Source organism: Tachysurus fulvidraco, chromosome 3, assembly GCF_022655615.1.
Source record: "Tachysurus fulvidraco isolate hzauxx_2018 chromosome 3, HZAU_PFXX_2.0, whole genome shotgun sequence".
In the NCBI taxonomy this organism is placed as follows: domain Eukaryota; kingdom Metazoa; phylum Chordata; class Actinopteri; order Siluriformes; family Bagridae; genus Tachysurus; species Tachysurus fulvidraco.
The window spans coordinates 19,986,427-20,013,523 of record NC_062520.1 but is presented as its reverse complement, the minus strand read 5'-3'; the positions used below and the strand labels follow the sequence as shown (position 1 = coordinate 20,013,523).

General features: G+C 40.9%; 1 protein-coding gene across 2 annotated transcripts in view; it reads left to right on the top strand.

Moving 5' to 3' along the window:
- Positions 1–27,097, top strand: part of ldlrad4b (low density lipoprotein receptor class A domain containing 4b) — a 64,569-nt gene that overhangs the window by 16,690 nt on the left and 20,782 nt on the right. For both annotated transcript variants that reach the window (XM_027148732.2, XM_027148733.2), the window contains 2 exons: positions 5,215–5,684; positions 22,888–23,028. In XM_027148732.2, the coding sequence (XP_027004533.1) occupies positions 5,645–5,684; positions 22,888–23,028 (181 nt within the window). In that variant the 5' untranslated portion in view covers positions 5,215–5,644. The remainder of the gene's footprint in view (positions 1–5,214; positions 5,685–22,887; positions 23,029–27,097) is intronic.

Here is a 27,097-nt window from a genome sequence, read left to right as displayed (position 1 = left end):
ATTTTCCCTTTTTGAGTGTAAGGATTACATAGAAATAAACATGCCTCTGTCTTTTGGAGTACGTAGAGTGGTGCGTATGTTCAAGCTAACATTTATTAAAAAGATAGATAGATAGACAAACAAACGAACATAAATAAATAGATAGATAGATAGATAAATAAATAAATAAATAAAATGCAACATTGGATCAAATCCTGATGAAAATTTGCAAAAATCTTAATTTAAACAGACAAGAATTATAATTATAAATATAAATATAATTTATAAATATAAAAAAAATGTATTATAAATATAATTTATATTTGTTTATTTAGTTTTCCTTCATTATCGTCCAGAATTTCTTCCAAATTCCCAGCTTTCCCTCTCTGCATCTTATCGAGCTGCTGCACACCCTCACTCTGCTACCTGCCCTCTTCCACATGCAGCAGCTCGCCGATGCTCACGATTGGCTGGAGTCGCAGTAATTGGCAGGAGAAAGAATGCCGTTCCTTTCAGAGAGCATGGCTGACTTTTGCTCACTCAAACTCACCGTCTCCGATGGCCGTGCTGTCGTCAGACTCCGAACTCAACGGCTGCAGACGACAGAGCGAAAGCCTTTCTAATGCAGCCGAGTCATTGTTGTTGATGGTCGTTTGGTGGAACATCAGTGAATTAAATCTTTTTACCAGCATGCTGGTCAAAACCTGACATTTTTGCTCAGTATAAACAGATGGGTCTAATAAAGAGTCTAATAAATAGGAAACTTTCAACTTATGTTCCTGGATCATGTTTGTACTGATCCAGTCTGTGGAGATTATTTACAGTTAGAGACTCCCTGATTACATAACGTTAGCCTCGGTTCAGACCCTCGTCACCGCTCCAGCTGCTGTTTGTACCTACAGGAATTGATCTCTGATGGCATTGGGTGGAGAACGTAGACGTACTGAGGAGTTTTATGGTGTAGCAAGTAGAGGGGTTTCTTTTGAACTGTAGTGAAAGAAAAACTCAAGTACAAGCAGAGATTTCTTTCTCTGACGTTCTTGAATAGTAAGAAAAGTACGCCGTTCTTTTCCATCTCTGCTTTTAAATAACGATGAGCAGGTACATTTTAATTCAATTCACTTCAGTTTTGTTTGATTGTTTTTTTCTATTGCACTCTTACAGATGGCCATTGTCACAAAGCAGGAATCTGTAAACTATAGATCATTTATTGTAACTTATCTATAACGAACAAGCCGGAGGTGACAGTGTTGAGGAAAAAACTCTGAGAAGAGCGAGGGACTGAAAAGGGAAGCCATGCTCATCTGGGTGACACTAGAGAGTGTAGTTATAAACCATTTCCCTTCTATAACTGGGTACTATATGGTCAGGAAGTGGTATTGTGTGATGACGATTTGTTCTAGTTAGAACATGGTCAGCTGTTAAGTGACTTTCCTGCAAAGATTACTCCTGACTGTGACGTTATTATTATCATCATCATTATTGTTATTATTCTGATTAGAGTCAGATACAGTTAGAAACCTGTAGCTGTAGTTGAGCGGCAGCTTGGAGGCTGCTCTGCTCTGACATTGATTAATGAGCGACCCGCGTCTGCTTTCAGTGCAAAACAAAGATTACCCTTTCTCCTGCCATCTCAGACATCCCTCACTCCCATCCCACCCCCTCCACTCTTCTCCGCCTGCCTCTGTCTCGCTCTTTTTTTTTTTCTTTCTTCTTCTTCTTTCTTTTTTTCTCCCTCCTCCCCCTGCTCTATCTCTCACCACCCTTCTGTCTTTCTCCCCTGACGGGCGAGCCGTCGTCTCACCTTGGCTGGCAGGCTGGCTGGTGCGATTGATTTGGAGTGCGTCTCGGTAAGGCAGCTCGGTAAGGCAGCTCGGTGCAGCAGTGGCCGCATTAGCTTTAGCACGAGGAGACAGACAGACCCCCTGCTGAGATCACATTTCACATCCAGCATGACAGCGTGCCTACACACACACACACACACACACACTCAGAGAGAATAGTGTAATCATCTTACTCAGGACTCTTGCTAAGGCACAGGGCCGATAATGTGCTTTCTCTGTTCTTAGCATTTCTAAAAAAGCAGAAGAAGAATTAAGGTGTGGAGAGAGAGAGAGAGAGAGAGAGAGAGAGAGAGAGAGAGTCTGTCTGCTTCCCTAAAGGATCGCGTGGACCGATTTTCTCTTTTATTAATAACTGCAGTCTGTCTATTAACAGTATTTCAACGTATATCGTCATATAACGTTAGTTTTCTTTCTAAGCCCAGAAGGCAGGCGGTGCCTGTTGAGAACAGTCTGAATAGTGTAAATGTTTGAAGCATGCCATAATGAAGAGGTACTACAATACTGTAATGACTGTTCAGCTCATCAAGGCCTGCAGAATATGAAGGAAAAATGCACATCTGGCAATATTTTGATGTGCGGAGCAGCACGGTTTTATTCATATACATTTCTTTTTCTTTCACTTTCTCTAGTGCATCTTTTGCCATGTTCTCACACACAGTGATTTTTGTTTTTAAGCTCTGCAAGTCTCCAGTCGTTGTACTATGAAGTCATCAGTAGACGGTCCTACTACTGGTTGCCATGGTAATAACATTTAGCAGTGGGAGGTGCAACAAGAATTCCAAATCAGTTTTCTTGCCGCTAAAATGAAACGTTCCGGAGGGAGATTCAGCATTTCTATACAAAATTCAGCCATGTAGAGACGCATCATTTACTGTATGTCTTCACTTTCATCGGACTTGATGTACCAAGTCGCTGTGGAAGTTACATTCTTCTCAACTTTGTCGTGTGTCTGGACACACCTCAGCAGATCTCAGCTCTCGCTGATGATGAATGATTTCCATGCACTTTGTCACTCATGTCACATGAGGTCACTGCTACATGATGGCAGCCATGATTTATAAAAATGTCCTGATTTATTCACTTCGGTTCATTTCAGTTCCCTGCATTATCCTCAAAGCCGTACTGATAGAGGTGCCGGTGTGTTTTTAGCCCTTGCTTCATTTCTACCTAAGAGAGCTGGAGCGACACTTTAGCCCTTTTATTCCTTCCAGCTCTTTCACCTCGTTATCTCTTCAAACAGATCGGATTCTAACGCGTCAACATTCGTGCTGTAAAGCCGTCAACACCGTCACAGTTTTGTGTCTCACATCAAGAACTATAGGAGCAGAGTCTCCGTGCGGTTGTCGTATGCTCAAACCCCAGTGTCGTATGCTTGTACATGGCTCTGACCTGTTCTGATTGTTGATAAAGAGCTGGCAGAGTGTGAGCCTGTTCTTGTCCATGTGTGCGTGGGAACACGCGCGTGTTTGACTTGGCCGTTGTGGCGCTGTTCTTCACGGCGAAGCGAGACCAGGTCAGGTCATCTGAGGTTGCTCCTGCACACAGCCAGAGTGTTTTCACTACGACGCTACTTACTGAGGTTCATGTGAGGTGAGGGAACAGCAGGTCTGGACTTTTAGAGCCTTGCCGCTTGTTCAGAGCATAAAGCTTGACGCACACACACAACTAATGATCAGTGTTTGGCTTGTGTAAAGCCAGGCTGTGTGTTCACCTAACCTTCGATAACAGCTTGTTGGAGCTCTTTTGTAGGTGACAGCAGTAGTTTTTCGAATACAGTTTCGCAGCACTACTTTTAAAGGACAGCTTAGTAGTATTGCTCAAAAGCAGCGATGTCTGCTGCAACGAGGTGGATACTGCAGTGTGCGTCGCACAGTCTCATAAAAATAACTCTGTTTTTACAAACAGACTTACACAAGCTCCTCAGTTTCAGAATCACTGTCTCACATCTTATTATCTCTTCTTCTGTTCTCTCATATAATTTGTAGGGAAGCTTCGAGATACTTACTTTTAAAAACGCTCCATCAACATCCAGCCGCATGCGTCACTGGCTGCGTCTCAATCAGCTCTTTAATTCAGTAGTCAGGGCACAGAGAAGGGAGTCGCCATCGTAAGAGCTTTTTCTCACTCAGTCGCAAAATCCTTCCAATGCACTCAATAAAATATCCCACAATAAACCGCACAAACCAAGACGCATCGATGCTCACTATGTTTACTTACTGGAAATGATGTCATGTTTTCTGAAGTAAACTTTGTTTACAATATAGATTGCTGTGGTTGTTCTAGCTCTCAAATGATCACTTACTTTGGAGATTTTTAACTTTGACATTCTTTTATGCGTACAAAAAAACGTGTATTTTTTTTTTTATTATTATAATTACTTGAATATTTGATGTTTGGCTAAACTGAGATCTCAGTGTCCCAATGTGTAGTGAGCATGAGGTTTTAGCAGTGGCCCAACTCTTGTAAACCACATACTGATTGACTGGATATACTGAGCTTCAGAGCTCCGCAGCTGATCGAGACACACCCTATGTGACGTAGGACCAGTGGATATTGTTGCACTACTAAAAAGCGAAAACTAAAGCTGCATCCCAAACGACATACTACTGTACACATGTCTCAAATGGAAAACTAACTTTCTTGTAGCACAACCCTCTTCTGCTACGTAACCAAAGCTGCGAGTTTTGATGGCATGAAGTGTCCAACATTTCTTCAACATTGTCCTTCTTCATTTTTAGTGTGACCCCACTACTCACATTATTGATACACAACTCACAATAGTGTAGAATAGTGCAGAAGTACGTGAAATGACAGTGACATCATCCGGACATATTCCACTGGAAAATATGGAAGCAAATTGTTCTCTGAGGAAAGATCCAGATGGAACTACAGCATCTGTTACAGTACAAGTAACCTGACGAAACATCTTAAACACAAAACATCAGCACACAGGGCTGCCTAAGGTCGCGCTAGCCGAGTGGAAAACAAGAGAAGCTCTTTCTCGGATTATTGGTTTTGACAATCAGCCACACTTGGGTCATTGAAGGATTTTGAGGCAATGAAGAAAAAAAGTTCTCTCAGCTACTTCTCTTTTTTTCGAAGAGAAACTAAACGTATTGTGACGTGTTCATGCTCACTGTAACACTAGGCAAGCTGAAGTAACTAATATAGCTAGCCAATGTTCTTCATTCAAAATCAGCTAGCATGTGAGTGAGTGCATTTGTATAAACATACAGTGAAATAAAAAACTATTAATTAGGTTAGTCATGTCTATGTACTTGTTATTGACACACCCCCACAAAAAAAATGGAAATTTGTCATTTTTGTAGCTGCTGAATGAACATTTTCTGTCTCTCTCTCTGTCTCTCTCTCTCTCTCTCTCTCTCTGCAGTGATGCCGTAGTGGAGCTTCCCTAGTGGGTGTATAAACGCTGTACTCTTACTGATGAGCTGGTATGCTGATTAGAGCGTTGCTCAGCCGAGCACATCCTTCTGGGAACAGCAACAACTACACCTGACCTAAGTACCTGAATAAACTCCACCTGGATCTCTCTCTCTCTCTCTCTCTCTCTCGCCGTTTCTCGAACCTCTCTCTGTCTCTGGCAACCATGATCGCCTCGCTCTGGCTGGGGGGGTAACGGTGAGTTAATTGGCGGATTGGCGTGTTGGTTGCCGTGGTGAAGTGGCGCCGTGTTCACAGCAGCAGTGTCAGCAGTGTGATGGCCTCGTGAGGTGAAGATGGCAGCGTCGTGGCTGTGTCATCCCCAGCAGCCCCATCAGAGCGGTTAAGGAGGAAGACAACGCTCTGGGCACAGGAGCAGCATGCAGGAGGCTGACCTACCGGCCACTAATGCTTTCACAGGTGAGCTTTCAATCCAGACTCAAAACTGAGTTGTTCTAAAGCTAGCAGTTACAACAGAAAAAGGGCCAAGTTTGTAGGCTGCAGTGCAAAGTGTATCCTTAGCAGTTATATCCACAGTCTATTTGGACCATGTGTATTTGTCACAGTATATATAAAAATAAAAATAAATCCTTAGAATAACTTCTCTCGGTCTGAAATATTATTTATACCCAGTCCTATAACTATTGCATGAATCTTCCTCACAGGGGATTAAACAGCAGTGTGTCAGTTGAATCATATGCTAGATTGTATTAGATGTGTGAGTGGAACATTATCCTGCTTATTCTCTGTTGATCATATTGACATTAGTTGGTTTGATTTATGCAGCAGGTTGGAAGAGGGACAAAATTCTGAAGTAATTCTGGCTACACAGCTGCATTTTTGACTGTATAGTAGACAGTTATAGAAAGGAAATGATTTATTATTGCACTCTCCGGTGTCACATCATGAGGATGGCGATGACTTTTATCGTTTTTATTTAGAATTTGAATATTTCGGTAAAGCTGGTTTTTTGTAATAATAAAAAAATTGGAAAAACATCTGGAAATGCAAACCGCTTCAAAATTACCACAGAACTCACAAACCACAACATAAAACCACATCTGTTCACAGCGCAGCATCACAACACAACTCAAAGCCAACAACAAAATGTAAAGAACCACAATGTAAACACAACAGAAAGGTTTCCTCACGGCAGACGGAGAAGGCAGCAGTCAGTTTTCTGCTCAAGAGAAACGCTACCAAATGAAGTTTTATTGTAAAAGTCGTTGCTAGACTGCGTCACATCTGGATGGGGTTTAGAAGGTTTTTTTTTGTTGCTGTAATTTTCAGTATTGCACGTGCTTGATGTCAGAAGCACAGATATTATTAGTGGTGTTTTACTGAATAAAGAGCAAATGATGGTATTTAAGCAGCAGAAGATTAACGTGTGCCTCGTGAAAGCGATCAAGCACAACTTCATTCGATCTTGTACTGAGATAATGTGAAGCATTCTGTAGTCTTGCACCGCATTAAGCTATCGAGTACTGTTACGATACCGCACGAGTACCTGTGGCTCTTTCACACTTGTTCACACCTGTTAGAGTCCGAATCAGAGCAAAATAGATACTTGGTGTTTGGTTTAGTATCACACTGCACATAACGAAAGCAAGCAAAATTACTTGTAAAGCTTTAATGAATTAAACCGTCAGAAATGCAGTGATGCAGAAAGGTAAGTGAGTCTTTGCCATGTGCTCACATACATGAAACATGCTGCATGAAACTTCATTCGGTTCAGTGTCTAATCTGCTCTTCACTTGATATTGGATTGAGACCACATGGCTCGGATGCACTGGGAGTGTTCATTACAGCTGAGTGCGCTGGTTGTGTTCTCATCTTCCAAAGCGAACCACGCCAACACAAAGGGAAAACACAGCAGGGTTTCATTCAAACAGACTGGACACTACATGTGTGAAAGGACTATGGAGTGGACTTCATGTACTTGGAGGATGCTTACACCACTTGCTGCAAAAACACAAATACACCACAGACTAAGACTAGTTTTTGTGAATAGTAACAGGATTATTTTGATATAACGGTTTGCCGAACTGTGGATTTGCCAGTATGACAGACCGGTTAGTGTCCCATTCAGTGAAATCTGTTCCTGCAAGCTTGTCCACATCTTTCTGTAAGTGTCCTAAATTCCTACCATGATCCTGCCTAAATACCTGCTCTCTTCATGCACAGTTTGTTTACGTATATTTACATATACATGACGTGAGCAGTGTATAATTAACAGATGCTATTTAAACTCAAGGCTTCTGGAAAAGCACTAACGATAGTTAAAGTTGAACCAAAGGCCCCGGCGCTCTGTTTGATGTTGCTGTAAAGGGAGTGTGCTGTAGCTGACACGCTGTGTGGGACACTACATCAGCAATGTGAGTTCAGGCCCTGAGGGAACTGTGTGAAAGTTACTCCAGACAGAGAGAAAGGCTGATCGATACTGCAAGGTTAAAGTGTGTGTGTCTCTCTGTGTGTGTGTGTGTGTGTGTGTGTGTGTCTCTGTGTGTGTGTGTGTCTCTGTGTGTCTCTCTGTGTGTGTGTGTGTGTGTCTCTGTGTGTGTGTGTGTGTGTGTGTGTGTCTCTGTGTGTGTGTGTGTCTCTGTGTGTGTGTGTGTCTCTGTGTGTGTGTGTGTCTCTGTGTGTGTGTGTGTCTCTGTGTGTGTGTGTCTCTGTGTGTGTGTCTCTGTGTGTGTGTCTCTGTGTGTGTGTGTGTGTGTGTGTGTGTGTGTGTGTGTGTGTGTCTCTGTGTCTCTGTGTGTGTGTGTCTCTGTGTGTGTGTGTCTCTGTGTGTGTGTGTCTCTGTGTGTGTGTGTGTGTGTGTGTGTGTGTGTGTGTGTGTCTGTGTGTGTGTGTGTCTGTGTGTGTGTGTGTCTGTGTGTGTGTGTGTCTGTGTGTGTGTGTGTCTGTGTGTGTGTGTGTCTCTGTGTGTGTGTCTCTGTGTGTGTGTCTCTGTCTCTGTGTGTGTGTGTCTGTGTGTGTGTGTGTGTGTCTGTGTGTGTTTGTGTGTCTGTGTGTGTCTACTGTACGTGTTTGTGTGTCTGTGTCTGTGTGTCTCTGTGTGTGTATCTCTGTGTTTGTGTGTGTCTGTGTGTGTTTGCTAGACATGGTGAGTTCATGTGAGTTTGCTGTCACTGAACTCTGTTTGCTTTAGGTATATTTAGATGTTGAATGTTGTTTGTGCAGGACAGTTCATATGCCGTGGTGTGAAGTGTGTGTATGGATGGATGGATGGATGGATGGATGGATGGATGGATGGATGGATGGATGGATGGATAGATTTTATTAAAAGTCGAGTCAACGATATATGTAATTTTGAGATTTTAGTGTGTTTTTTTTTCTGTAATTGCACTGACTAATCATATGAACCATTTATTGAAACACCTTCTAATGATCTGATCAGTCTATCATATGGCAGCGAGATACAGGTCAAGAGTTTCAGCTACGCAGATGTCCGTGAGACATCAGACTGGGGAAAGTGTGAGCGCTGTGACTTTAACCATGGTGTGGTATGTTTGTGCCAAAAGGCTGGCCTGAGTTTTTCAGAAACGGCCGATCTCCTGGGATTTTCACACATAACACCCTCTAGAGTTTTCAACAATGGTGTGAAAAGTGAAAAACATCCAGTAAGCTTTGGTTGTGTAGGCAGAAACTCCTTGTCGATGACTACTCTTCACAACCAGGTTGAGCAGAAAAGCATCTCAAAACACAACATACTTAACACTGAGGAGGATGAGTTACAACAGTAGAAGACACCACCACATCAGGTTTAATGTCTAGTAAAAGTATACGAGGCTGCAGTGAGCACAGACTGATGATTAAAACTGATAGTTTATCTGTTTCCTGATCTAATGAGTCTGGATTTCGGCTGCATGCAGGTTTTAGGGTCATCGGTGGCTGCATGAATGCATGGCTCATGTCCGCAGTTCAGGCTGGTGGTTGTAGTATGATGGTGTGGTGAACGTTCTCATGACAGAGGCCCTTAATAGCATACGAGCATTATTTGAATGGCGCAACGACGTCTGATTATTGTTGCTGAGCTCACAAACTGATTCCATGAACTTGACGGCGAGTCGCGTGAGCTTTCAAAAGCCTCCCCAGTGACTAGATCTGAATCTGTAGATCTTTGGAATGTGGTAGAACAAGAGATTAACAGCATGAATGTATTGTAGATTGAAGCTATTATACGATGCAGACAAGTTAACAATACATGTGTGTCAGCGAGACTCATTTTTGTACCAAAGCACAAACACGCTTTATTGAGCTAAATGTGAGCGGCCATGTTGAACACGTGTCTCGCTGACATTGTTATCCATCCATGTACATCATGGCTTTATATATGTGCTCTCACAACAGGTAAAGAACAGAGGACATGCATGAGGCTAGAGATATCAACAGCAATCAAACCCAGGAGCCAAGAACAGATTTTGATTCATCCATTAATCAGCTTTTAGGACTTTAAACATTTAGCACAACTATATCCCAAAAGTGTGATTTTTGGCCTCGCACTTGTAGAGAACTAGTTTTACCCCCGTGCCTCAGGGGTTTCCTCCGGGTACTCCGGTTTCCTCCCCCGGTCCATGCATGGAAGGTTGATTGGCATCTCTAGTAGACAGGAAAATTGTCTGTAGTGTGCGAGTGAATGAGAGAGAGTTTGTGTGTGCCCTGCGATGGGTTGGCACTCCGTCCAGGGTGTATCCTGCCTCGATGCCCGATGACGCCGAAGATAGGCACAGGCTCCCCGTGACCCGAGAAGTTCGGGTAAGTGGTAGAAAATGAATGAATGAATGTTAGCAAGCAGATAATGGATTGTGTGTGTCTTTTTGTGTGGAGAAACTTAAGTAAGACCCCCTGCTATAATTAACAGAAACACCTGAGGAGATCCAAACCACATTAGTGGGGTTTCCATCCACCTGTTTTTATGAGAACTTTCTTATTAGCACAGGCGGAAAGCCTGTTTGGAGAGCATGCGGTAAGAGCCGAGGAAAGCTGTTTCATCTAAACGATTTAGAAAGTGAACGTGTGTCTTTCCGATTTGTTTCTTGATCCTTATTCACAGCCGAGGGACCGACCTGTAGAATAACATGTTCAGAAAAGAAGGAGTTCTGTAAGATCATGGATTAGATCATCATGAATTAAATTATTCTCTCTTTTTTTTTATTACACAATTGCAATTTTTTGCTTTTCTATGTCGTATAGAGAACTGAGGTGCATGACCAAGTGCCCACTCGGTAAACAACATGTAACAGAGCACCTGGTTTAGAGCTGCAGTCGCCTAGTTACACACACACACACACACACACACACACATACCGTTGTTTGCATGCTAAACTTAAAAAAGCCAGGCAAACCGATCACATGAGAGATAAGCACACACTTTATCACCCTAGAGATCAAAGCCACTTTAGTCTCAAGGTTATGCTGCCACTGTCGCCTGAGTATAGACACATTCATGTGCCAGAAGCTGCGGCGTTTAAATTGAGAGTACATGGTCCTCTGATGAGTTCAGTAGCTCAAACAGATTCAGTAGGAGCCAAATCACACTCAAAACGTAGTCAAGCACTTCACGGTTGTAGATGTCTGATGTAGTTACATCTAGCACACATTGTTTTTACATGGAAATGTAGGGCACTATTAAATAAAATGGACACTATTTATTAATTTATTAGTGTATTTGTTTATTAGTTTGGTTTTATTTTTAAATTTATTTATTATTATTATTATTAGTAGTAGTAGTACTAGTAGTAGTATTACTATTAGTATTTTATACAAATATTTGTTTGTTTGTTTTTTTTAGATTGTTTATTTTATTTATTTATTTATTTTGAATAGTAAAAATGACGAGATTGAATCTCTCCCAAAACAAGTGAGCGTTTTGTGGCTCTGTACTGTATGCTAGCACACGTCTCACTGACGAGATCTCTGCACTTCTGTTTTAGTCACAGGAAAGTGTAAAAAAATAATCAAAAGGAGAAGAAGAATAATGAGAAGTACAAAGAATAATGATAGTCTGCCATTTTTGAGCCCCATTATAATTGTCTCATGACGGATTCATTGAACACGTCTGACTTTACAAACGACAAGCTTGTGCTCTTTAAGACTTTTCCAGGAGACACTTTCAAAACCGGACTGTACAAAGTACTGTTCGTGATCGATTCCTGAGTCAGATGAATATGTTGACATGCTGAGGGTGAAGGCTAGAGGTTTTTAATGTGTCCTGTACAAGCATGAGTGAGAATGAAAAGAGGAAAAATTAATTCAGGCCCAAATTGCTTTTTTTATTAATTTTTTTTTATTATTATTATTTTGGAACTTTGATGACAGTTCAAAAATGATGTCATCTCTTAAAATAGCCATGACGGAAAACGTCTAAGAAGCGCTTGCATGAGCGTAAAATTGAAAAGAAATTGCTGAAAATATTCCTTCCAGCAGACTGTCACTGTGCATGAGTATGGGTAGCATTTCCACTGTGCACCAAGTAAAGACAGCCCATATTTAGACCGAATTTGGCAACCAGGAACCAGGATGTCCGGTGCCAAGCCGTGAAGCCGCGATGGCACAGCAACCTCCACATTTGCCACAAAGGGATGCAGGGAAATGAAATGGTGTGAGTAATAGGCCTTAAAAAAATAATAAATAAATAAATAAAGGCAGCTGCAGTCGCTGCACCTTCTCCAAAAGAGAAGAGGAAAAGGCACATAGATACAACGAGGAGGAGTTGATCCGAGCCATGACGGGAAGCTAGCAGATGGGGAGTGTTCTCACAGGAAGCAACCAGATACACGCCAAGGAATTGGGTGTGCTGATGCAAGATTTCTCCCAATTCACCTTGAAGCCTAATCACATTATGTGTTCTATCAGCACACTGGAGTGAAGCTTGGCTGGCAATTAGCCAGTCTCTGATGAAATGATACACTCCAGTGTCCTGATGCGGACAAGGCGCTAACAGGACTGCACGTGCAATCGTAGCAGATCGAGAACAAGTTTCCAAAATGGCCCGGAAACGCCAAAGCCCAGAAATCAGCTGCTGCCACTTTGATTGCCAGCCTGGTTAAAGACGTGTTTAGAGTAGAGTAGTCCGCAGAAGCGGCGCAGACAGAATTACGGCTCTTCTTTTACAGCTCGGGAGTTGTTCCTGAGCAATGGGAAGTAGGAGGAAGAAAAGTCTTTCTCTTTTCTTCGTGGTGACTCTGTGCAAAATGCTCTCGTTTCCTGTAATTAATTTTCTGCCTTCAAAGTTAGAGCTGCTTTGGCAGACACAACAGGTTTTCCGCACTCCCCGAAACGCCGGGGGGGGGGGGGGGGGCAAACAGGGGAGAACAGCCTGTACAAATAGCAGACACTGGCTGATGGGAGGAAGTTCTGTGCATGAATATGCTATGCTACTTGGGAATGAGAATCGAAACGGCAAAGCTGTGTAGAGAAGCACAAGAACACAGACGAAAATCCAACTCAATATCTATCAGTACGTTTAACCCCTTCATACATCAGTGATCCTAAACGCTAAATTGACACGCAAATTAAAATTCACTTCAATCACTTTAAATATTTGGTGTCCAAAAATAAAAGTTATAAATAGTTTCTATTTTCCTTGCAGTTTTTAGCCAAACTGATTTAGAAGAAGTAGTTAATAACGTTTGTTCCAGTCTGATTTAAATGGGTTTTTTTTTCCTTCTAATATATTTCTAAAAGCAATCTTTATTTCTGGTTACGGAGTGTAGATTCTGTACATAAAAGTGTTCAGCGTTTTCTCTCAGTCTCTTTGTCAATGTTGTTATTAGTTTCTTGTACAGATTAGATTTCATTTTTTCCCCTGTGCTGAGATCTTGCGTTGTCAAACCTGTTCACAAGTTCTACAGACATCAGTACTGATGAACACTTATTGATTCTCTCACATAGCCATGTTCAGTGGCAGCGTCTTAACCAGCTGGAAGAAGCCAGTGATTCTTGGCAGATAAATCTGCACAACATTTTTCAGGTAATTAAAGTAGACTGATGCTGAGTTACCGAAGTTACATACCTAACTGTGACAGGAAGTGCTTTCACAGAGCTACATTAAATCAAGGCTAGACGCAAATTGTTTGCCTCTCAAATCTGAAGTTCCCAAACTATTTTTTGACTACTCCCTCTCTCCTTCTGTCCCGCTTGCCCTCCCTCTTTCCCTCTCTGCTCTTTATTTTTGTTTTTGTCCTCTGATTCTATGTGATTCTTTCATTTTCTTAATTTTGTCTATTTATAAACACCTCTCTCTCTCTCTCTCTCTCTCTCTCTCTCTCCATCCTGTTTTATTAACTTGAGAGTCTCTCGTGATTCTGTGCTCTCGCTCTTTCCGTTTCACTTCAGTTTTGCTGGGTCTGCGCCTCCCCTTGCTTTTCGTTCCCGCTTCCTCTCTGCAGCAGGCTCTGTGTCTCCCCTGCGTGGAATGGAATGCAGAGGGAAAGAGAAGCAAATCCAGAGCAGCATACTAAACTGTTACACTCTCTTTCTCTCTCTCTGCCTCTCTCTCTCTCTCTCTCTCTCTCTCTCACTTTGTGTGTTTCTCTGTATGAGTGACTCTCTCTCTCGCTCTTTTTGTCTCTCTCTCTCTCTCTCTCTCTCTCTCTCTCTCTCTCTCTCTCTCTCTCTCTCTCTCTCTCTCTCTCTCTCTCTCTCTCCCCATACTCTCCCCTGCCCTTCTCCTGCCCTCATCCCTCCACTCCTCAGCAGGCGGCCTTCATCTTCACTTCTCAGCGCTTATTATTGTTAATGTATAGCGAGTATGGTGTAGAGTTGGAAGTGGCAGGATGCTTGCAGCAGTAGTGACGAGGCTGTGCTGCAGACAGAAAGTGGAAAGCCTGCTGTGTAGCAGGAAAAGCTGTACAGATATAATGAGCGTGAGATCATTTGGGAGACTGGAGCCTGACATCCACAAATGGCTGCATGTATTAGATAAGTACTTTAAAATAAGAAATCTCTCTTAATTTGTTTTTCAGTTTATTTTCTACAGTGCTCTTCACAGTAGAACATATCAGAAGAGAGATTTAGATCCCCAACGAGCAAATCGGAGCCGAAAGTAGCAAAAAATCAACCTGAAGGAAGAAACTCTAGGTCTTTGCACACATGAACTACTTCCCCTGGTGATTATAAACCCTGGGTAAACAGAATTCTGGGCCATCTTGTATTCATGTCACACTTCTTATACTCCACCCCAGGGTTAACATTCGTTCCTGGTTTATTCATAATCTGCAGGTTTCACACTGTACATTTCTAAACCCTGGGTTTCTAAATTCTAACAGATCATTTACAATAAATGTTACAGTAGTTACTAAATACACACGCTTCTTATATGCTTAAAAGTTGTGGTATTTTATCACATTTATCTCATTCATACACCGAGCTACCACTTCCCATAGGAGAAAAAAGGCAATGGGAAATCACTTTTTTTCCTCACCATCATCATCAATATCAGTCATTATCATCACCATCATCTTCCTCATCATACAGTTTTTAAAGCAATGCTCTGACAGGATGCATGTTCACAGAGACGAGCCTTAGGATAGCGCAATCTCAATATTGTAAATGATTGACTTCATGACACGCTTTTTCTAAGTATCATGGGCAGGCTCAGGTGTCAGTATTGCACAAAACGACATCTCTGGAATGTTAGGATATTATGCTCCAAGGTCTGTTGGATTACATCAGAACTGTTTGTACAGGTACTTGTATACTCTAGGTGCTAGAAACGTGAACCGGTTTAATTCGGCTTGATTTTGAGTATCAGTGTAAACCTTCTGGCTGCTCAGTACCAGTAGTCCATTTTCTTAACTAGATCTGTAAAGGTTCTGTCAGGGCCAGTATTGGATCTGAATCCCAACGGACAAACTCTAATAAAGCCTGAGGAGTATTTCTATCTTATCCATTCCAATACAACCTTGAGATGTGTTGTGAAGTTCTGTTCATCAGGGCTGGTTGTGTATCTTTTTTTTTATTTTTTGAGAATTGCTTTAAAAAATTCAGAAGTCTGCTTTATAAGAAGGCTCTGTTAAACACCGGGATTAAGACGTGTTATTAAAGTGCTCAGAGCAACAAGGAGCTGAAGTTTATCCTAGGAGTAAATTGTAAGCAACCGCTGTGCACATTTTCATAATACACAGTAAGACAAGATGTAAGCAGTGGTACCAGAATTATGTTCCAACACCACAACATTTGTAAGATGAATGTTGGATTAAAAGTGTGAAATAAAAAAACATTATTATTATTATTAGTAGTAGTAGTAGTATGTATTTATTTATATAATCATTGAAGAAATGTAGTCTTGGTAAAATATCACTTCCACCAAAGACATCCAGTTACAGCTATTTATTAAGGCATGTGATCAAGAGATCGAAACCAAACGCAAGCTAAAGGTTGGGCGATAAATATATAGTGTATATATAAAATGTAATAAAATTCTCAGACAATTGTACGCTACACAGTATATACACACAATATACTCCAGGTTTGCTGTGAAGCTTCCAGAAAAACTCTAGTCTTGTATTTTAAGAAACCATGTGATAAATGTTGAACACGCACTGAAAAAGACGACGAAACTGTCTGTAAATTCCGTAAAAATGTTTTGCATTTCACAGTAAGGTTTTGGTTCAGAACTTCCCCAACAACTCAGCTTTTTTTTTATTATCAGGAAATCTTTTTAAATAAGGGCCAGATTTTGATGACTACACAAAAATAGTGTGAAATATTTGGACTAGAGCTGATAGGGGAATCTAGTCACGATGAAAGTACTGTATAAGGACTAGCAGAAGTTGGTGAAATATACTATAATATTCAATTCAGTTCAGTTTTATTTGCATAAAGCTTTTAACAGGGGATATTTTCACAAAGCAGCTGTACAGAAATTCCATGTATAAATGTATCCCTAAGGAGCAAGCAAGGAGGCGACTGACGACAAGGAAAACCTCTCAAAGGCGACACAAGGCAACGTAACCTAGCACTATATCATTCCTTTCTATTTATTCTAATTGATTTGCTGGTTAAATCGGAGTCAGGATAGCCTCGTGATCAATGTCTTTAGGAACTCTTCGTCGTTTCTCATTTCCGAGCCCGGAAGAACGAGGGTGCAATTGTTTTTTTTGTCTCAATGATGCCAGCTTTGACTCCCAACACTTGTGAAGCCCTGCTTAATACCCACCTTTTTAGGAGTACTCAAAGCTAAAGATTTTATACATTGCTTTTCCTTACTCCTAAGTGTAGGAGTAAATTTCCTGATTTCTAAGGTTTTGTTTTTTTTTTTTTTTTTTTGCACTTGCCTTAGAGCTTGCTTTCAGAGCTTCAGCTTTTTTTTTTTTTTTTCCTTTCCCTCTGCAGAGAGGCTTTATACATCCCAGTCCTGAGCCGCCTGCTTTTCTCTGCTTTATGATTGTTAACTTTCACTTGCAAGGTTAATGGGTACAAGCAATGTAGACTGCATGTGTGTGCTGTTAAGATTCTGACAGAAGGAGACACTAATGAAGGACTGGTCTGCAGAATATGTGACTAAATGCTAAAGATGACATCTGCTGTCTTATTACACCTCAAGCCTGTGTTCCACAGCCAGACTCAACAGATTTAGAGTCAGATGATATTCTCAGTCTGTCTGAACCAGATCTGGCCAGAAAATATCTGAATCCAGAAAATCGTAGGTATCGCTTCATTTAGATCAGTCTGTTGATTACAGAGGGATGAATGCGCTGGTGGGAAAGCTCTGGTCAGTAATTAAACATCAGTATTTCTGAGTCTTACATTTGCATCGGTGTACATAATAAACCAGTGAACGTGATTAGGGTTGGAAACTATAAAATTATCAGGGGGAAAAGGCTGCTTTTATGGCACTGCCTTCAGTTCATGTGGCTTGTTATACACAAGTGATCAGTGGCCATAAAATTGGTTGAGGTTTGAATCGAAAAACAAAATCATACTCAGTATGGCTGTGATATTATAGTGTTTGGATAAAATATAAGCTGGAGATGGCAGGAATTTTCATAAACATACATTTGACAGGTACACTCAAACATCAGATACGTCAAACATCACACTCCAGCTTTAGGCACAAAAGAATGTGTCTATGTGGTGACATGTAAATGAGAGAGAGAGCGAGAGCTGCATGATTCTTTATGAAACAGGAATTAAACATTCTTTAACTTAGAATTGAAATCATCTAATTACATTTTCTGTGCTTTTCACTTTTCAATTATTTTATTTTTCATCCACACATTACACTGCTCAGCTTTCTCTCTCTCTCTCTCTCTCTCTCTCTCTCTCTCTCTCTCTCTCTCTCTCTCTCTCTCTCTCTCTCTCTCTCTCTCTCTCATTACCCCCTTCTCTGTATCTTCAAGGAATGTCTGAAGACACACATACAGTAAGTAAATAAGACACACAGGTAAGACATCACGTGTTACCTGCTGGTTCATTCTGCCTTCTCTTCGTCTACAGTCCACGCTCGACTACACCCCGTCACCACAGGTTCATTTGTTCCGTGTCACTCCTAGCAAGTGTTTGGGTCATTTTCAAAATCACTCAGATGTTGTTTCTGCCCATTTTCTGTTGTAGACTTTCTGAGTGAATTGTAGCTCTTAAGAGACTGTGAGATGTGGTTAACTTGGACAAGTACAAGCTGAACAGGAATTCTCTCTCTCTCTCTCTCTCTCTCTCTCTCTCTCTCTCTCTCTCTCTCTCTCTCTCTCTCAAGGCTTTGGTTTATCTTTGTGCGGATTTGTGTTTTTTTATACTCTATGCTTTGTTGTAGCTTGCGTGCTGTACGTAATGACGTGTGTTTTGGAATCACACGGTATTCTATCCATCACAAATTCAGCTCTATTGATGAGTTAGTCCATCAGTGGTGTCAGTAATTGGGATGATAAAATAGCAGCTAATTATATTTGCAAATTCACGGGCTTGGTCGTAAGCCTCAGTCCATCTTAATAAAAAGATAAACAGTGCATTAGCGGTGTCTGGTCTCTGTAGGACTATTATTTATTGTGTACTTGGTGTTCTTGAACGTATTTTGACTTGTGTTGCAGCTGTATGATTAACTTGCAAGGTGGAGAAGCAACATTTTTTAAACAGCAGCTCCAAATGCACAATTTTACACACATTCCATATTGGACTATATGTCACAACATTTGCTTAAGTGCAGTGTTTAGATCATTAATACATATTGATCATAAAAAAGGTGATCAAGCCTCAATCTCAGGGTGTTTACGTTTCTCTCTTCAGCATCTCCTGAAGCATTCCCGAACGATTCCGTTCCCGCAGACGGTGAAACCAAGAGCCGATCCCTCCGGATTAGCTGTACTGTAACAGCAGTGTAGTGAGCTGACGACTGACGCTGACAGCTTTGTCACTTCGTCATACTGACACTGAGCCGACTTTTGATCCACCGACACTGAAACCCCACATTGAAGATCTTCAGCAAAACAAATCATATTTGCAGTGTTAATATGTGCTTTGCATTTTTTTTTTAAATCTTGGCTTTTACTTAAGGTGTATCGTAAGTGGTTTCTTGTCGTTCCAAAGAGATCAAGCTCATTAATTGACACATATTTGTAGGCAAAGCGGTTTTAAGAAGAATACACTGATTCTTAAATGGCACTGAAAACAACTTTTCTGAATGTTCTTTTGAGCCACCGAGTCCTGATAGTTTTCAGACTGGATTATTCAGCCTGGGAGGGCAAAGAAGGTGGATTAAATAAGAAACTGATGGAAGGAGATGGAGGAGAAAAAGGAAATTCAGAGCTTAGTGAAGCATGCGAGCAAGCCGGAGTGCAAGCAGCTGGGGAAGAGCGCTGGTATATCAGCAGCGGTGGCTTCAAACACACACACAGACAGACTGAAAGACAAACAGACAAGAAGACAAACATTGCCGTAGGGTACGGTCATGCTGCTTTTGCTCTGTAAATAGCACCTCTGTCTCTTTCCTCCCTCTGTCTAGACGAGGGAAGCGCGAGGTGAGAGAAAAGGGCCATTAGGAGCACAAGCACGAAGGCTGAAGTTACTCAGATTATCAACGATTTTCTGGTGAACAGTTTGAAACAGGACGGATGTGATTTGTATTTTCAGGGAGGTTTAGATGAGCCGGACATGTGCGTGTATCTAAAAGTGTTTAACTAGACTACTTTTGCGTTAATGTGCTTTGAGTTTTGATCACTCTTCCTGCGCAATCGAGTATATCGTCTTAAAAGTATACATGTTGATGAGTAATAATGCATCATAAACAAAAAGTGCTACGAGACAGTTCATTTGGACGCTTTAAGTCATCAAGAGCTATAGCTGTTGGTGTTAAACATATTTGAACTCAGCTGTGTGTCAGCTGTCGTGAGTTTGTACACAGAGGTGCCACCATCTGCTCTTTAGCAGTCGTATTTATGATGTTTGACCTGTCGCTATGGCGATAAAGAATGACACCTGAAAACTACACCGTCCTGCTTTTACAGATAAATCAGCAGTTAGAGCAAACACAGACTATTTAACCAGCAGAACCAGACCCGTTCCCTAGAAGAGGAAAGGATGTGGACATTAAAAGAGGCTCTTGCTTCTGGTAGCACTTTCTATTGCTGGCTGGATTTTGCAGTGTGTATGTTCATAGGCTGCACTTCATCATTGTTGTTTATTATGCTTTTATTAGTCACAGGCATTCCTGTCATGTCAGTAATAAACATGTAACGCCTGCTTTTTTGTCCAGAGATATTTGACAGTAACGTCTTTCACGATCGTCGACTGCTTTCAGTGATGGATGGTTTTTCTGACCATTTTGACATGGACCACACTACAGATAGGACACACACTTGTGCTCATTTTTTAACATTTGTATGAAGTAAGCTTGTAGACCACACATATAAATACAATACATTTTTAATACAAATACAAATTTCTAGACTGTAGCAGTAATACTTGATCAGGAATTTGAATCCGATAGAGCAGGTGAACTCAACAGGTTTAAGTCTGATATTCCTTAGGGCATGTGTGCTATCATTCTAATCGTTATTTCATCAGAATCACAATCAGGTTTATTACCAGGCACTCTAGTGTGAGCGTCACGTCATGGTGAACAGTGTGCTTACTGTGGAAACGACAGTTACAGTATATACTATTAGATTCGGTATGTAAATGTGTCAGCATTGCAAAATCTGAGATCTGCATTAGAGAATTTTTGGGCTTTATGTTTCCAGCAACTTAATCTTAGGAAGCCAATTATTTAGATATTAATTCATTGCATTGCACTTTAACCTTCAGCTGCATCTGTATACATACTTGGTAATAAAAAGAAAGGTAGAATAAGTTAATATTGCTCTGTATTTTAATCCTAAACAACTAATATGGTTTATAATTCACATTGGCATGGAGCCAGCATGTCCAAGCTGTGGTAAAATTCTCTCTTTTTTTTTTTTTTCTTTTTTTCCCTTCCTTTCTGTATGCCTGCAGATTTTCTTTGTTAGCCACAATAGCCCTTCTCTCTACATCTTAGAGTCAAGGTTTCAGCCCGTGGTTGACTTTATTTATTTTATTTTATTTATTTATTTATTTATTTATTTATTTATTTATTTATTTATTTATTTATTTATTTATTTATTTATTTATTTATTTATTTACTTGTGTTTTTTTTTTATCTGCTGGTTGAACGTCTTGAGACAACCTTCAACGTGTTCTGTACATCAGCTAGGATCCTCTCAGCAGCCTCCTTACATGAAACTTCCCTGTCTCTCTTACATTCATCAAAATTAGATTTTTCAATCCTGTAGTCCAACTCAATCTGATTATAGACTAGATTATAATGAGTCTTGTTCTTTCTCATTGTTAATGAGTCTTGTTCACGTTTGCTTGTCTGAGCTGTGGAATGTTACTTTAAGGCTTGTGTTCTCAGGAAAATTCTAGTTACTCAAGGATGAATGGACTATTGCCATTGCATCGTACAGTCACATAGCAACAATGCTGATAATGCTGATTATGTGATAACTATAAATATTTTCACAACAAAACCTGTATGATAAGCTTGACACCTACCTAACTGTTTACTGCTTCGGTTTATTTTAGAGGAGTGGCTACTGTTATATAAACCACACGACAATGCAAATAAAGTGACATCACACTCCTCGTGACTACATGCTATGTTTAAGTAGCTGCTTAACTGTGTGCTAATGTTAGAGATCTAGAGTATATACAGTAGCAGCAAAAGAGTAAACACAAGCCCAGACCTGGACTAATCGTTCTTATCTGTCAGGAACTCTTATCTCAAGTGACTCACAAAAGTGCTTTGTTGTCTACTTGTGTGTAAGGCGGGGGGGTCACTACGCTCATGACCGGGCAGACTGACCGAGGTCTGGAGATTCTAACAAGTGAAAGCACTCCGCTGTTTGGGGCAACAGAGGGGGATTTCTGTCCACACCAGTACAGAATACTGACCTTTCTTGTGGTTTGAAGGTGGCTGCTCCAGCTGAGCTGTAGTTTTGTCTCAAAGACCTTAAGGTACTGTGTGAAATGTGACTAGTGGGGCAGAGCTGAGAGCTGGTGAAGGTTTTAAATCTAATGCTGACAGCAACAGAAAGCCAGGAGGGAATGGTGCAATGTAGTGCCATGGGTAATCGAAGACAAGTCTGACCACAGATACATCAACCTAAGGGCACACTGAGGGACAGGGTGCAATAGTCAAGTGTCAAGGTGACATGGGACTGTACAGGCTTTCTTTTTTGTTTTTTTAGGGAAGAAATGCTCAACTTGCATCTGACTTCAGATGTCTCTGAGCAGTTTGGACATACAGGCTGGGATTGGATTGCCCTAACGTTACCTCTTGCCTTTTTTAGAATAAATCTCTAGCTGTTTTCCTGCATTAACACACCCATGTTGACTCAGAAAGGCCTGGTCTTTAGCTGATTAGTTGGATCCACTGTGTTTGAGCCGAAAAAAAAGCAGTATTCCCAGACCAGGGCTACCAGCCGGTGACATACAGCATAGCCAGTGTAAAGTAAGGGGTAAAGACTCAAGACACAAAATCATAGGAGCGTTTTGAATTAATATCATTTATATTTATACATTCTTCCATTTCATGAGAGGATGTGTTTTTTTAAAATGTGTTTTAATTTCTTTAACCTGACCGACGGTGCTGAACCTATCAAATGATAAACATATCTAAGTTATCTTGAGAATTTCCTGAGATGGTCTTTGGTTTTAAAAGAAACCTTAAACAAAGGCAAGTATGTCTAAGGTTCTGTGGAGTCTGTCAAAAGTCATTAATGATACTGCAAAACATTTTAAAAATAGCACTGATTCCATGCAGTAAGGCAGATAAGTTCTGCAGAAGCGTAGGTGCTAATTAGTGCCACATTTTAAAGAATACCGAATCATTTTTAAAGGCTCTGAAACCTATTTATAAGAAATATTTTTAGTGCTCATGATGGACGTTTGTATTGATCGAAGATTTCTTTTTCTAATTGTTGGATTTTAGTTGTGTGGGAAAAGCATATAAACCCTGGTGGCCTTGCTGTATGCAGAACACACCTAGATACAGCCTGTAAAAATTGTACATTAGAAAACAGCATATTGTTGTCTATCAGCTTTATCGCTCTGCTAATACTGCAATCATCTTAGATTTGTAACTATGTTCTTTTTACTCCTGTAGAGTGCAAGTTCCTGTGCACCAATGGCCGCTGCCTGGATCTCAGCTCCCTGGTGTGTGATCAACTCGACCACTGCGGAGACAACAGTGATGAGGAGAACTGCCCCGTTTCCACCCAGCACCCTTCTCCTGCTCTGTTCTACTGTGAGTGTCTACTGGGTGTTTTTTTTTACTCGGGTAGAATCCACATGACTATGCCATGCCTCTTCTAGTCAAGCCTTCAGGATGTTATTAGTAGGCTGTAGATTAAGCTCTCTAGCCAACTGCTGTGGATGACTGGACATGCCAGAGGTCAGGGGTTGGGGTAATAACACGTGTAGGGTGGTTATGGCACTATAAATAAATTAAAGGGGTTGTGGTGAATACTTATGCAAGGCGATGTACTGTCCATCCAACTATCTATACATACACCATTAAACAAAATGGTATATTCACTTGCATTAATATACTATATTATATGTTTTCATAACTCAGATCTATTCATTTTATATTTTTCTCTCGATCATTTATTCCCGAAGTCATAATATTTGTTTATTTCTTCATTCCTTTCATACTCATTTTCCGTGTTCATTTTCTGCTAATTTCGTTATTCATAAAAAATTAACTTTAATAGAATTAATAGGAAAATGTTCATATTGTTAAAAGCAGAATTTCAGCTGAATGTCCAGGTTCTCAGCTTTGTTACACGATGAGAGGTACGTGTAAGCCGTGTTACAGGTTGCGTGTTACAACTGTAACTTCACGTTGGGTGATGACAGTCTGAAGTCTTCATACTTTGCGCAATGGCAACCATGAATTTATCACAGTGTGACGGTCAAGAAATGATATAAATTAACCTCACTATTCTATTTTGTCCTGGAGGCTAGACTGCTTTTATTCAGTTACTCGTTCCATTTCACTTGATCAGAGTTGATCCTGTATACACCGACGTGCTGAATCTCAGTGTTCAGTGGAGACTCTACCCTCTTCTTAAATGCAGAGATGAAAAGGACAGGGTGCATTTTGAAGCTCAGCTACATGAGCGCAGCGCCTGAAGGACAGCAGGCAGAAGCAGTAGCAGACAGCAAGTTCACTTTGATGTGCACTAGCCCTTTGTTACCTCCGGTGTAAGGACACCAAGAGAATAAGAAGGAGAGTGGAGAAGGAGAAAGAAAAAAAAAACCCTGTTCAAAACAGCACACCTATTTAGCCACTAGAGGGATGTGGCCTACAGTAAGCACGGATATGTTCAAAGATTCTCAAAGAGAGCTGGTTTCACAACACATTTGTCGTTATGAAGACAGGTACTAATTAACTAAGTCAGAGGCTGTGCTTTCATTTTTTTGTGTGTGTGTGTGTGCCAGAGAATGTTCTCCTGCTGCAAAATTGAGCTGAAACCCGGTTAGAAAAATGAATGCAAATGTCAGGTGAAAAAAAAAAAAAGCTAAATGATGAGAAAATGGGCTAATTGTCTGACATACCTTTTTTTTTTTTTTTTTTTACAGGGAAAATTGCAGAGATTACAGTCTACACAAATGAAATTGTATATTAGCCTGCATCTACTAGGAGAGTTAATGTCATACATAATTGCTGTGATTTAAAAAGGAATGTAACTAAAGATACATGGACAAATGTATTATGCCTATAGCTTCAGGTAAATATTTAACACGGAGGGAAACAGAACCACATCACAGAACAAGTGCACTGCTGTCTAGCTACAACAGGTCTGGGTAGATAGAATAGATAAAACATACAGCAGATGTCAGCTTAATATATCGCTTAATGAGAATTCCTGTTAACTCCTAAAAGGGTGGAGATTTTTCAGTTCTCTTTTTACTGATTTGTGCCTTTTAGCTGACTATTATAGAAACACTATTTTAATCGATCTCCTTTAAAAAAAAAATCTGTCTTGCACGTTAGGCTTTACTAAAAGATTCATGCTGTGCACAAAATGTGACAAAAAAAATCAAAAAATGCATTATGCACTATTTAACATTCTTTTAGTTTTAGTGTTCATTCTCATTTTGACTCTCTTTAATCTTGATGTTGATCCAAACTTGACCATTTGATGAAAGCTTGATGAATCCGGTGCGTTCTAGGTCCAGTGACCTAGGCATAAAACATGTCTCATCATTGATTCATCCCTTGTGTTCCCAAAAGAAGGTTGTTATTTCTTCACGATCACGTACAAAGCTCTGAAGTTGTAAAAGGTGCACATTTACTATGTAGCCTGCTGATTTTAATTAGTGGACATGTGGCCAAACCCCCTGCTGTGATTCCCATTCCTTCTGTCTGGGCTCAACTCGAATCTACATATCTACTGTAAGTGTGGATGAAGTGTGCTGCACTGCGTCATGACTGGATGTATGGCCACTAAAAGGTTAATGAGCCTGAACGCTCTCTTCAGATCAAACGGTGGGGCTGTCTACAGCTGCGTCACGTATTATCTAGTGTGACTCTCCAGTCAATGAAGCGTAAAGCGAGTGTGTTCAAGTGTCTGAGCTGAAAGGAGTGCAAGGAGATGGCCATGAGCCTCCCCTGGGCTACAGTCAGCCATGGCTTTAAACACAGTGGACCCCAGCTCTAGAGGGCCACCATGGGTAAAGGGACCTTTTTCACCTCTGCATGTCCAGACAGGGTTGTTTCTGTGTAGGGCTTCTCTTTAGGGGACTTTGGAGGACCTTAGGGGCTTTAGAGGGGGAACTGATGGAGGACTCAATGATTGTGCCCCCTCCATGCTCCATGCTGAGCTACAGGCTAGTGGGCATTCATATGCAGATACAGGCTTCTGTTGTTCTATCTTGCACTGCTTTCACATCACTCCCTTTGTCCATGTGATTTAAGGGATTATTTTAAGTAGACTGTCCAAGTGGCATTGAATAAACATGACAGCATTTTTTTTTTCTTGCAAGCAGGAGCTGAGTAGCTGATCCCAGGTCAGTGTTAAAAAGCCACGTCATTCTTTCCTGGAGAAATCTTTAGAACCTCGTTCCTCAGAAGGGGCCTGAGAGTGGCACACTTTGAAGCATGTTTTAATGGCTCTCCAGGGTGGTGCTGAATAAAAGCAAAGGACCTTGTTCCTCTAGAGCTGGCCAGCTAGTTAAAACCAAAGGCAGCTGGACACGCTTAGAGCTCAGTACTTGGCGGCATTGCACCAGTGTCTTCCCTAATGTCTTTTGACAAGACTGAGTAGACCACCTTCCTACTACTTCTTGGTTTATCTCAGACACTGTGGCAGTTTTCTACAAATTACTCTCAACCCATGTACTTTCAAATCTCTTGTGAAATTTGTGTCCACTTCATGCAAAAGCTGTCCACAGCAGGCTAAACAAAGTGTGAGAAATAAAAGAACTTTAAGCGGATGCCTGCAAAGCTGCTGTGCTGGACTATTCTTTCTGAACCTGAGTATGGCAGCTGTTTTCCAACATTTCCAACTGCTCACCAACTCCATTCATTGTCCCATTGTGTTTGAAAAGCACCACCACTGTGCTGCTGCCAAAGAAAACTTAAGATGACGACCAACCGCTGGCACTCACTTTTGTGATGATGCAGTATTTGAATGGCACACATCAATGGAACCTTGGCTGATTTTTTCGACCTCTTGCCCAAGAGGATCAGTGTGCAGTGGAGACACTCTCATGCTCTTCACACTGCTCTTCTTCCATGGAAGAAATTGCATTACAATTATTCCCAGTAAGCTGGTCAATAAATCCAGAGAACTGGGCATATGCAGTTTCATCTTTGAGTTGTTTCTGTGTTTCCACAAGTGGCGAGAAATAAAACCTCATTTCTGATCCTGACACTTGCAACGCCATACAATCCTGCCTTGACCCATGACCGTATACTGCCGCACACTGTTCTCTTCCAACACAAATTGCAAATTATTTCAGTAGGAGTTACAGTACAGCATTTATTGCAGAAATAAGGCATCATAACCACAACCTAGCTATGAATGGTTGACTGTAAAAAGCACAGATCTAGTATTGCCAAAGCTATATCTCATTCTTCCTGAAACAGGTTGTTGTTTGTTTCCCAAAGTTTTAAGGGACTTTCCACAGACTGAGGCATCTTTATTCATCTTACTGAGTATACTCATTACAAACTATGAATGACTAGACCCACAGAACTTATTAGATCAGGAGTGAGTCAAGTCATGTCCTAATCTGGTTTGCTTATGCATATATTTTTGTCTTCTCTGCCCTGATACTGTTCTTGAGTTTGAAGATTCGTTAAT